Below are 13305 nucleotides of genomic sequence, written 5' to 3'. Positions count from 1 at the left end.
AAACGTTGAAACTAAGATATTGATAGAGAACTGTCTTCAAATTATACAATCGGTTATATGGAAATGTTCTTAAATTAAACATTTCATCTTATAATTCTATGGCATATTTTATGTCTCTAAATAAACATTTTATCTCGATGTTTTTCAGACATATTTCCTACGATTTTAGTATTAAATTTTTTTGTTGAACATATTTTTTGAGTACATTTAAAAGAAAAATTAAATATTGTGAATTTTTAATTGAGGTCCATAGAACTTTAAGACAATTTTTTATAATTAAGTATATTTTATTACAAATACTTAAAAAATTTATTTATCAATAAATTATAAAAGATTTTTTTTATTATTTTTTATAAAGAATTATCTTTAAAGAATTCATTATAAGTCAGCGTACAATTTTAAAAATGTATATGTTCTGAATATAAATATTATATACATACTCAAATTCTTTTAGAACAGACTATTGTAGTTATAATTCTCTCAATTGCGATCTTTTTCATGTATTATTTATGTGATAGTTATAAAGCAATATATTTAATTATGAAAAAAAATTGTCTTAAAGTTTTATGGAACTCAATTAAGAATTCACAATATTTAATTTTTCTTTTAAATGTACTCAAAAAATATGTTCAACAAAAGAACTTAATACTAAAATCGTATGAAATATGTCTGAAAAACATCGACATAAAATGTTTAGTTTAGAGACATAAAATATAGAAGTATAAGATAAAATGTTTAATTTGAGAACATTTCCATATAACCGATTGTATAATTTGAAGACAGTTCTATACCAATATCTTAGTTTCAACGTTCCAGCGGATGGACTCGTCTTAAAGATTATGTAACATCCGACTTTCTTATATCGCCAAGCGTTTATACTCGCGCAAATAGATCGATTTTTTAAAATTAGTTTCTTACCAATTATTTCGAAAATTGCAAAACAGTATTTTTCTACTTGATTCAATCTATTTACATAGAAGAGGTAATTCAGTTATCTGGACATTCTATTGTACAATGTGTCTGACATAAGTTGTACACCGAAAATGTACAAGTAGACCTTATTAAACTGAACTAAAAAGTCCTATACCATTTTGCAAATAACGTAAAATTTCGAGATATTAGTTAAAGATCTCCAAAACACAATAGAGCGGCTCGCGGCGCTTCAGAATGATACGTTTGATAAGATCTCCTCTCACGGCTTCGCCGCGCACCTAGTATCAGGTTACAATATTACGGCTTTCGTCGCGCGCTTGTACTTTGGCTAATCTTTTTTAATAAATATCTCGAAACTTTACATGATTGTTTGCAAAACGGTATAGGATTTTTGAGCTTAGTTCCTGAAACGAGTTCTAGTTGTATATTTTCGGTGGAACACTTTATGTCATATACAAATGAACATGTTTTCAAATATTCTCTCTCTTATATTTACTCGCATCTTACAAACATTATATTGGAAATTTTGTTTATAGAGTAAGAAATAAAAAACCTTGTCAATTTTGTAGTGTTTGTATACTTTGAGACATTGGTGTAGACATTTTGTAGTGTTTGTATACTATTTTGAGACATTGGTTGGAAATTGTCTTTAAATTATAAAATCGATACACGCGGAAATGTCGTCAAATTCAACATTTCATCTTAATACACTTTTGAAGTATATTTTATGTCTTAAAATAAATGTTTTATGTCGATGTTTTTCAGACATAATTCAAACGGTTTTACCACTAATTTCATTTATTGAACGTATTTTTTAAGTCCATTTAAAACAAAAATTAAATATTGTGAATTCTTAATTGAGATTCATAAAACTTGAAGACAATTTTTTTATAATTAAATATATTATGTTACAAATACTTAAAAAATTTATTTATCAAAAAATTATAAAAGATTTTCTTTATTATTTTTTATAAAGAATTATCTTTAAAGAATTCATTATATGTCAGCGTACAGTTTTAAATGTATGTTCTGGATGTAAATATTATATACATACTGAAATTCTTTTAAAACAGACTATTGTAGTTATAATTCCCTCAATTGCGATCTTTCTCATATATTATTTATGTGATATTTATAAAGTAATATATTTAATTATGAAAAAAAATGTCTTAAAGTTTTATTTAACTCAATTAAGAATTCACAATATTTAATTTTTGTTCTAAAAAAATAGACTCAAAAAATACGTTCAATAAATGAAATTAGTACTAAAACCGTTTGAAATATGCCTAAAAAAACATCGAGGTAAAACATTTATTTTGAGACATAAAATATGCTTAAAAGTGTATTAAGATGAAATGTTGAATTTGAGGACATTTCCGCGTGTATCGATTTTATAATTTAAAGACTGTTTCCAACCAATGTCTCAAAGTATACAACACTACAAAATTGACAATATTTTTTATTCATTACTCTATAAACAACATTTTATAATAATATAATGTTTGTAAGATACGAGTAAATATAAGAGAGAGAATATTTGAAAACATGTTCATTTGTATACGACGTAAATTGTTCTACCGAAAATATACAAGTAGAACTCGTTTCAGGAACTAAGCTAAAAAATACTATACCGTTTTGCAAACAATCATGTAAAGTTTCGAGATATTTATTAAAAAAGATTAGCCAAAGTACAAGCGCGCGACGAAAGCCGTAATATTGTAACCTGATACTAGGCGCGCGGCGAAGCTGTGAGAGATCTTATCGTATCGTATCTTATCCAAACGTATCATGCTGAAGCGCCGCGAGCCGCTCTCTTTATTGTGTTTTGGAGATCCTTAACTAATATCTCGAAATTTTACGTTATTTGCAAAATGGTATAGGACTTTTTAGATTAATAAGGTCTACTTGTATATTTTCGGTGTACAACTTATGTCAGACACCTTGTACAATAGAATGTCCAGATAACTGAATTACCTCTTTTATGTAAACAGATTGAATCAAGTAGAAAAATACTATGTTTTGCGATTTTCGAAATAATTGATAAGAAACTAATTTTAAAAAATCGATCTATTTGCGCGAGTATAAACGCTTGGCGATATAAGAAAGTCGGGTGTTACATAATCTTTAAGACGAGTCCAGCCGCTGGAACGTTGAAACTAAGAAGATATTGGTACAGAACTGTCTTCAAATTATACAATCGGTTATATGGAAATGTTCTCAAATTAAACATTTTATCTTATACTTCTATATTATGCCTCGTCTCGTCCGGATGGATATAATGTAGTGTGCTCCGCCGCACTATCCTCAACAGGCTAATTTAAAGACTGAAAATTTAAATAGCGCGCGCCTCCGTCTGTGCTGCCGCGGCGCGTGCCGCTGAGCCTCATTGTTTTCCTGTTCGTGCGATTCCTCGACTGCAGGTTTATTCTTCGTCGTATAAAAAGTTAATTTTGGTGAGTTTAGTTTTTAGATTAGTGCCATGATGAAAAAATCGAAGAAGAGGAAGAGATCTCACTCCCGAGATCGTCTCGCAGTGCTGGAGGAGAGAGTGTCAAAGATTTTTGACATGCTCTCGCATAGTGAGGTTAGGACGCATGCAGATCCCTCTTCATCTACGCCTGTCACCCCGTTACGGATGCATGCGGACAAACAAGGGTCACGTCCCGGGTCAGAGTCGCACGACCTGTCACCGGAAGTCGTCTACGAGAGTTCACCCGCGGGTAGAGACGATCTAACGGACCCAATTTCTGGTATGTATGTGATTGCAGGATCTGTATTCGAGAAATACAGGCGGCATGATCGACACAACCACTACTTTCCTGAAAGCAGTTTTACGCTCGACCTTCATTTTTTCAGGTACGATAAATATCATTTCCGAGGATAATAGGGGCGCTCAATCCCCTCCTAGGGAAATTGAGGTGACCGAGGACCCCCCTCCATTAGAACTTGCCTCGGACGTCGTGGAAGGTCTCCTTGCGAGAGAGTTATTCGGGCCGGACCTTCAAGAAAGGGAGGTCCCTGCCTGGAATAATTTAGTCGTCAAAAGGTGGCAAGATCTGGTCAGCAAGGGCCTTCCTACGGATGAAAGGGAGGCATTAGCGAAGAAATACGCTCCATCCGATGCAATAGCCTTTCTTCGAGCTCCTCGGTTGAACCCTGAGTGCATCGCAGGGTTGAAGAGCAACTCTATCGTCAAGAGGGACGAATACTTTGCTCGCAATCAAGACCAACTAGGTGTCGCTCTGTGTGCCTTAGGCGAAGCGGTTTCCGATCTTCTTGGGCCGGGCGTACAGTCATCGCTGAGCCAAGAGGCTCGCTTAGCCGTCGCAAAAACGAGTGATGGCGCTAAAATATTGACGGATCTTTTTTATCGCCTCTCACTATCTCGAAGGGCTCAGATCACACCGGCCCTTAACTTAACAGCTAAGAACACGGCGGATGCTATTCCGGCAGATGAGTTCCTTTTCGGCACATCCTTTGGAGAGGAGATCAAGAAAGCTTCAGCCATGGTGAAGTCTTCCCGTGACATAGTCAAGACTGCACCGACAATTCCAAAGAAAATCCAGCAGCCGATAAAACAGGCGGTACAACCGGCTCCGTCCAGGTCGGGAAACGGCCGGGACCCTGCTCGGACATTCAGGCCAGCAACATCGAGGCGGGCAGGGGCATCGTACAGCAGCCGCCGAACGTCATACCGATCCAGATCCCACTCGAAGAGGAGATAATTGGTGACGAGGTAAGGATCGCTGGCAGACTCTCATTGTTCTTTCCGGAGTGGAAACGCATCACCTCGGATCCAATGATTCTGCAGACCATCGTTGGTTACAGGCTTCCCTTTGTACACCAACCGCCCCCTCAGGAGATAGAGCCGTCTCTCCATTTATCACCCAAGGAAGAACAGATTTGTGATCAAGAGGTAGCCAGGCTTCTGAATATAGGCGCAATTGAGCGGGCAGTGGCCTGTACGGATCAATTTCTTTCCTCGTATTTCGTGATCCAAAAGTCTTCCGGAGGTTGGAGATTCATTCTAAATTTGAAGCATTTTAACAACTATATCTACGCCCCTCATTTCAAGATGGAGGATTGGAAAACAGTAGTTCGTCTGCTTTCTCCGGGGGACTTTCTTGCGTCGATTGATTTGGAGGACGCTTATCTTCTCGTTCCAATACATCAGGAACACAGGAAGTATCTCCGTTTTCGGTTTCAGGACCAGATTTACCAATTTGCGGCCCTGCCGTTTGGCCTCGCCTCGGCACCTTATATTTTTACGAAAATTCTCAAGCCTGTTCTCTCTTCCCTTAGAGAAAGAGGTTTCCTCTCGGTGGCTTATCTGGACGATTTTCTGCTTATCGCGCCTTCGTATCATAGTTGTCAGCAGAACGTCAATGCGACGGTCAATCTCCTCCACTCCTTAGGGTTTCTTGTCAACAGGAACAAGAGTAACCTCGTGCCATCAACATCATGTCGATATTTGGGTCTCATTTTCAATTCGGAAGAATTTGCAGTGTCGATTCCAGCCGAGAAGAGAAGGACTCTGTTCGAGCGAACAAACTCTATCTTGCCACTGCGAAGGTGCACCATTCGTTTTTTCGCAAGTTATATCGGCTCCTTAATAGCTGTTTGCCCAGCTGTGCAATATGGTCTTTTGCACACTAAATCGTTGGAGAGAGAGAAGTATTGGGCTCTCAGGGCAGCAGAAGAGAACTTTAAAGCTCACATGTCGCTTCCAGATTCTATTAGGGAAGACCTTTTATGGTGGAAATCGGTTTTTTCGGACACTTCTCAGCTGAATTGTATTAGATCCGGTTGTTTTAAGCTTGAAATTTTTACTGACGCTTCTCTGACAGGTTGGGGTGCGGTCTGCGGCAACAATCGAACACATGGATTTTGGTCGTCGGAGGACAAGCAGAATCACATTAATTACCTGGAGCTCCTTGCTGTGTTCCATGCCTTGAGGTGTTTCGGATCGGATCTGAGAGATTGTGAAATCCTTCTGAGGGTCGACAACTCCACTGCCTTAGCTTATGTTAATCGCATGGGTTCCATTAGATTCCCTCATCTATCGGATTTGGCACGTAGAGTTTGGGATTGGTGCGCGGATCGAAATATTTTCATCTATGCAGCCTACATTCCATCCGCTCAGAACGTCGAGGCGGACGCAGAATCTCGAACTGTCTCCGAAGAAACCGAATGGACCCTAGAGGAGGATTATTTTCGCAGGATTGAATCTCATTTTGGACACTTTGATATTGACCTGTTTGCTTCGTCCATTAACTCGAAATGTCAGCGCTTTGTATCCTGGTTCCCAGATCCACTAGCGTATGCGGTTGACGCGTTCTCCTTGGATTGGAATAATCTAAGATTTTATGCCTTTCCCCCATTTATCTTAATCCTGAGGGTTCTGCGTAAAATCGTTACAGACAAAGCAGAGGGGGTGGTGGTCGTTCCTTGGTGGCCTGCCCAACCATGGTTTCCGTTATTTAATCGCATGATTGTGGGTAGCCCGATTATATTTAAACCAAATATTAACATGTTGTCATCTCCCTTCAGGGACTCCCATCCGGCATGGAACAAAATTTCCCTGGCAGCTGCGAGGTTATCCGCCAGGCCTTCTTAAGACGAGGAACGCCACCCTCAGCCTTAAATGCGACTATTGCCTCACTGTCGAAGACTACCATTGCCCAATACGCCAAACCTCTTCGATTATGGTGGAGCTTCTGCGAGAGAAATCACAGCAACTATTTCTCTCCTCCAGTTTCTCGCGTGCTCGAGTTCTTAGCGGGATCTCTGACAGCTGTGGGATCCTACTCCACGCTCAATTCTTATCGATCAGCAATCTCGCTTATTTCATCAGACGAAGTGGGCTCCCACCCTCTGGTGAAAAGATTTTGCCGTGGAGTAGCGATTCTCAAGCCCCAACGTTCTCGTTACGACTTTATCTGGGATGCATCTCCGGTCATCGCGCATTTAGTTACCCGCTATCCTCATGAGGATCTTCCGCTCGAGCTCGTCGCTAAAAAATTGGTGACTCTTCTTGCACTCACGACAGCTCAGAGGATGCAGACACTAGCGGCTATTCGCCTCTCTAACGTACTAATCGCAGAATCGTTAGTCATCAGGATTCCGGCTAGACTGAAGACATCCGGAATAGGTAGATCTCAGCCGCTCCTCACTTTCCACCCCTTTTTGGAGAACCCGCAGCTCTGTATTTTCTCATTGACGAAGCATTTTCTTATGCGCACAAAGGACCTTCGTCCGAACGATTGTGACGCACTTTTCATTTCATTTCGTTCTCCCTTTAATCCAGTCTCTTCTCAAACACTGGGTCGTTGGGTCAAAGCGGAGTTGGAGACAGCGGGAATTGATGTTGCCATTTTCTCCGCGCATTCTACTCGGCATGCGTCTACTTCTTTCGCAGCTAGTAAGGGTATTAATGTAGAGAAGATTCGTCGGACAGCAGGTTGGAGTAAATCCTCTAATATATTTGCTAGCTTTTATAATCGTCCGATTATCAAGGATTCATCTTTCCAATCTACTATTCTTCGCGCACCTTATACATGAACAATTCATGCTTAGTATATATGTTGTTGGGTCTACCTCTATACATGTGACTGGTGTACTCAACATTTTTTTCTTTGTTTTGAAACATGTATACATAGACATTATTACTAATTGTAACGTTTTTACATTTATATTATTAGAACATGTAATTCAATACAGTCTCGGCATTTCACAAATCTGAGGTTTGAATGTCTTATATCCATCCGGACGAGACGAGGCATAATTGAGAAATTGAACGAACTTACCGTGAAGTTCGATTGCAATTATGCTGTCTCGTCCGGATGGAGGATCCCTCCCACCCATTCCCGGTAGGTCAGATTTGCGGCTTTAAAAATATGAGGCTTAGCGGCACGCGTCGCGGCATCACAGACGGAGGCGCGCGCTATTTAAATTTTCAGTCTTTAAATTAGCCTGTTGAGGATAGTGCGGCGGAGCACACTACATTATATCCATCCGGACGAGACAGCATAATTGCAATCGAACTTCACGGTAAGTTCGTTCAATTTCTCAATTTCATGTCTCTAAATTAAACATTTTATCTCGATGTTTTTCAGACATATTTCATACGATTTTAGTATTTAGTTCTTTTGTTGAACGTATTCTTTGAGTACATTTAAAAGAAAAATTAAATATTGTGAATTCTTAATTGAGTTCCATAAAACTTTAAGACAATTTTTTTTCATAATTAAATATATTGCTTTATAAATATTACATAAATAATACATGAAAAAGATCGCAATTGAGAGAATTATAACTACAATAGTCTGTTCTAAAAGAATTTGAGTATGTATATAATATTTATATTCAGAACATACATTTTTAAAATTATACGCTGACATATAATGAATTCTTTAAAGATAATTCTTTATAAAAAATAATAAAGAAAATCTTTTATAAATTATTGATAAATAAATTTCTTAAGTATTTGTAATATAATATACTTAATTATAAAAAATTGTCTTAAAGTTCTATGGACCTCAATTAAGAATTCATATTTAATTTTTCTTTTAAATGTACTCAAAAAATACGTTCAACAAAAGAACTTAATACTAAAATCGTAGGAAATATGTCCGAAAAACATCGAGATAAGATGTTTATTTAGAGACATAAAATATGCCATAGAAGTATAAGATGAAATGTTTAATTTGAGAACATTTCCATATAACCGATTGTATAATTTGAAGACAGTTCTCTAGCAATATCTTAGTTCCAACGTTTCAGCGGCTGGACACGTCTTAAAGATCATGTAACAACCGACATTCTCATATCGCTACGCGTTTATTCTCGCGCAAATAGATCGGTTTTTTAAAATTACTTTCTTATCAATTATTACGGAAATCGCAAAACACAGTATTTTTATTTGGGTTTCATTTATTTACATAGAAGAGGTGATTCAGTTATTTGAACATCCTATATACAGGGTGACATAAGTTGTACGCTGAAAATATACACAAGTAGACCTTATTAAACTGAACTAAAAAGTCTATATCATTTTGCAAATAATATAAAATTTGGAGATATTGATTAAAGATCTATAAAACACGATCGCGGCTCGCGGCGCTTTAGCGTGATAGTTTGGTGAGATCTCTCACAACTTCGCCGCACGCCTAGTATCAGGTTACAATATTACGACTTTCGTCGCCGCGCGCTTGTACTTGGGTAATCTTTTTTAATAACCATCTCGAAATTTTACATGGTTGTTTGCAAAATGGCATAAGATTTTTTAGTTTAGTTTCAGAAACGAGTCCTACTTGTATATTCTCGGTGGAACACTTTATGTCGTAAACAAATGAACATGTTTTAAAATATTCTCTCTTTTATATATATATTTGCATCTTACAAAAAACATATTGAATATTTTGTTTATAGAGTAATAAATAAAAAAAATATTGTCAATTTTGAAGTGTTTGTATACTTTGAGACATTTGTTGATAACTGTCTTTAAATCATACAATAGATACACGGAAATGTCCTCGAATTAAACATTTCATCTCAATACACTTTTAAGGCATATTTTATGTTCAAAAATAAACATTTTATCTCAACGTTTTTCAAACATATTTCAAGCAGTTTAAGTATTTACTTCTTTTGTTATACGTATTTCTTGATTTCACGTTTCTTAAGAAACATTAAATATTGTGAATTAAAAATTAAGATTCATGAATCTTTAACACAATTTTTAATACTTAAATATATTATTTTATACAAATGTTTAAAAATTTATTTTTTACTAAAAATTTATTAATTTATTAATCCTTATTCATTATTAATTTTTATAAGAGCTGTGAAGCATTCATTGCTCGTAAACGTACAGTCTCGAAGTATACATTTAGAATAAATATTACATATATATGTAGCATTTTTTTGGAAAAGACAATTGTAGTTAAATCCTAATTGTGGAATTCTTTATGTATCATCATAATATTAAAAAATGTCTTCTAAATATGTGCTTAAATAATTTATAAACCAGCTTTATGTCTTTTTATAGATTTTTATATATTTTTATAGGTGAAATGTTTAATATGAGGACATTTCCGTCAGGTATGTCGTTTGTATAATTTGAGGACAATTCCCAATCAATGCCTTCACTCAAAAAATCTCAAAGTATGCAATGACTACATAATTGCTAATATTTTTTTATTTATTGCTCTATAAACAAAATTTCCAATTGGATGTTACTTATGAGTTTTTATAGCACTAATTAAATAAGTACAAGTGAGATGTCCCAAAACATGCTTTGTGCATATATATATATATATATATATATATATATATACCATATAAACAATATTTTTTTCAACATGGAAATATAATTAATTTTCGACATTATATATAACCGATAATTACAAACTGATTGTAAAATTTATGAGTGAAAGAGAAAACGCGAGTAATATCCTCTATAATTAATTGTGAATATATAAATATAATAATATAATTATTTTTGAATTTATAACAGTTATCATGTATGAATTTTTACATCATTCGGAATAAGTATATATTTATATTTTATCTTTATATTTAATGATTTACTATATATTTAAATTATATTGATGATTACAAAAGTATGCAGTTGTAAAAATGAACTATACTTATTGCTCTATCTCCACTATATTTAATAAAGCTGATAATGTATAATATTTACACAATTACGGTCTATCATTTCGAAAGATCACCAAATACTGATAAACGTTTTATAGATATGTATGATATGCATTATAAATAATATTAAATAACATATGAGATTATATAAACCATTTCATAATCGATGCACAGATACAACGATGCAGTAATCTGGCGAGCACATTTTCTCGAATAATTCTAATCTTTATACTACAGTATACTAATAATCATAAATCCACAAGTTATAAATCTTAAGTAAAAATAAAGATGGATAGAATTATTGCGTGGAAATCACAAATATTTTAATATTTTAAATAATACTACATATTAAATGAAATAGGAGTACCGCTCATCAGATTCCACGCCTTATTGGCTGTATTTGTCAACTTTTAATTATCTTTAATTATAGAATTATGTAACACATTGCACATGACGAGCGCTAAATCATCGAGTCGAAATTGAAAATCGCTGTTGTGAGTACTGTTGTGGAAATTCAAGTTAGTTTATCAATGAAAAAGTTTGTCTAGTTAAGATTAAGCTGCATTCACAAAAATTTATTGGCACATATATGAAAAAAGAATTCTTCATATATTCTTCTATATTCTAATATATTTCATTTTTTCATAATACAATATTAACACATTGCACTTTTAATCTTATAATATCTACAATATCTACAATATGTACAATATCACAATATCCTCATAGAAAAAAAGTTAAAAAATTATTTATGTATAATTTTAAAATACGTATATTACAAATCCTAAATTTTATTGTACACACTACCGATCAGAAAGTACTTCGTGCATAATAGCTATATCAGTTGGATAATTTTTTGACAAGTTTTCGGTTGGTGCATAATGAGTGCCTTCGAAATGAGAAAAGAATCGTCCTATCTCTACATTATTTATCCATTTTGGTGGACAACTTGATCTAGTATCTAAAATAAAAAAAATATATTTTATATATTTATGCGCATGCATAAAGAGATGAAAAATGATATAAAATATATATAATTTATATGATTTATAAGAGAGAATGCTACTAATATCTTATACATACATTGTGGTGCCCCAGACAGCAGACTTTTCATAATATGTTCATAAAGAGCTCATTTTTTTTACCTCTTTATGATTTGCATTAAATGAATTCAAGATGTGATCTAAAAATATTACTTTTTTAAGCTCTTGAACACTAAATCATAAGCAGCTGATTATGAATTCCCATATATGAACCTGTTATAACATTCATATAGTGGTCAGAAAAATATCATTTTGATATCAGAAATGTGGCACCTATTTCTTTGTTTGCCGCTACGCGGCGAGTCACTCTTAATTTAACTCGTATTCAATATTTATCATGAAATGTATATAAAGAACTAGTAATTAATACATAAGGTTTAAAGTATATTTTTTCCTTTTATGAGCAGTAATGCCAGAAAGAGGACACACTGCTCACACGCATACAAGCAGAGAGAGCCACATACATATTACGCAGCATAATTGTGTGTGAATCGCATCCTCTTCCTGATATAACTATTTATCAGTTTAATTTCTGACAAACTGAATATAAAATAATTTAAAATAATTTAAAATAATTTAAAATAATTATAGAAATATTTAGAAAATCATTAAAAACCTATTATAAATTGCACAAATTTTCTTAATTACCGAAATTTTTACAATTTGCAATAATGTGCACAACTAACTTTTCTACGATCTCGTCCTCAGAATAAAAGTTCATAATACTATTCTTAAAGAACTCATTATGACCAGCTCATAAAGTGTCCATTTAGGTGGCGCATAAGATCACAATCCGAGCACTTTAGCATCACTTTTTGAAAAAAATTGAGGAACTCATAAAAATTTATGTAATTCATAAAGAGCTACTATAAGATGTCTTCGTGCTGTCTGGGGCATAACATACTATATTATTTTCCGCAAGAATTATATAGTGCGGTTGATAGATAAATCTGAAATTGTAATAAATCTGATTTGTAAGTATAACATTTGCAGAAGCACGTGTGCCGAGTTTCACAGCATTCGCTGAGATGTGGAGCTACAGATTTTAATTTTTTTTGTACGAACATAGCTTTACATTTGTAATTCCACCCAATTATCACACCAGTATGAGGATTACATTTCTCAGTCAAAGGCAAATATATGGTTTCGGTGAATGCGTTACAATCATACCAATAGTGTGTTTAATTTTTTTCTTTATTTCCGGTTTACTCCTCATGATATTAAGTCTAACCTTTATATAACAAATATCGTCAGAGAGAAGACAGAGATGTCATGGCCTGCTTTTAGGTGATCCCTGAAAGCGATATTCCCTCTATGGACATTGAAAACGTGGACATGAACTACAAAGCCAATGTTCATGAATGTTCTCAGAGGGTAATATATAATGAGCACAATTTCTGGTTTTGTTCCGTGCTATGTGCACGAAATGTCGGTAGCGCACCAGTACTGTATAACAAGATACTTATGTATGTAAATTGATAGTAAATAAATTATTCAATCGCGAAAGATACTGTAATATTTAAAGATGAAATAAATATTTTTCTATATTCATTGTCATATTTATATCTTTTTATTTACAAAACACAAAATGCCTGCTGTGGGATAAAAACATTTTTAACCGTATTTCTATAAATCTTCTTAATTAGCGGTAAACTGATCTTTGATATTT

General features: G+C 34.3%; 1 protein-coding gene and 1 pseudogene across 1 annotated transcript; one reads left to right on the top strand and one right to left on the bottom strand.

Moving 5' to 3' along the window:
- The first annotated feature begins 3412 nt into the window (after positions 1–3412).
- LOC145964866 (uncharacterized) lies at positions 3413–4658 on the top strand. Its single transcript, XM_083088028.1, has 2 exons — positions 3413–3683; positions 3790–4658. Exons 1-2 carry the CDS (start codon positions 3413–3415, stop codon positions 4656–4658), a joined length of 1140 nt encoding a protein of 379 aa, XP_082944154.1.
- Positions 4659–11396: 6738 nt separating this feature from the next.
- On the bottom strand, positions 11397–12852 carry LOC145964711 (uncharacterized; annotated as a pseudogene).
- Between the last annotated feature and the right edge of the window lie 453 nt (positions 12853–13305).

This window comes from Camponotus vicinus, unplaced genomic scaffold (genome assembly GCF_025532165.1).
Source record: "Camponotus vicinus isolate PSW18456_S1 unplaced genomic scaffold, iyCamVici1.0 SCAF_14, whole genome shotgun sequence".
Lineage (NCBI taxonomy): Eukaryota > Metazoa > Arthropoda > Insecta > Hymenoptera > Formicidae > Camponotus > Camponotus vicinus.
Note: the sequence above shows the minus strand (reverse complement) of the source record. Positions and strands in the feature narration are given on the sequence as shown.

Bases quoted from the DNA above. Each gene is read 5' to 3' on its own strand.
- LOC145964866 (XM_083088028.1), top strand. From the start codon at position 3,413: ATGATGAAAAAATCGAAGAAGAGGAAGAGATCTCACTCCCGAGATCGT. The intron at 3,684-3,789 runs GTATGTATGTGA...TCATTTTTTCAG, and splicing joins TCTAACGGACCCAATTTCTG to GTACGATAAATATCATTTCC.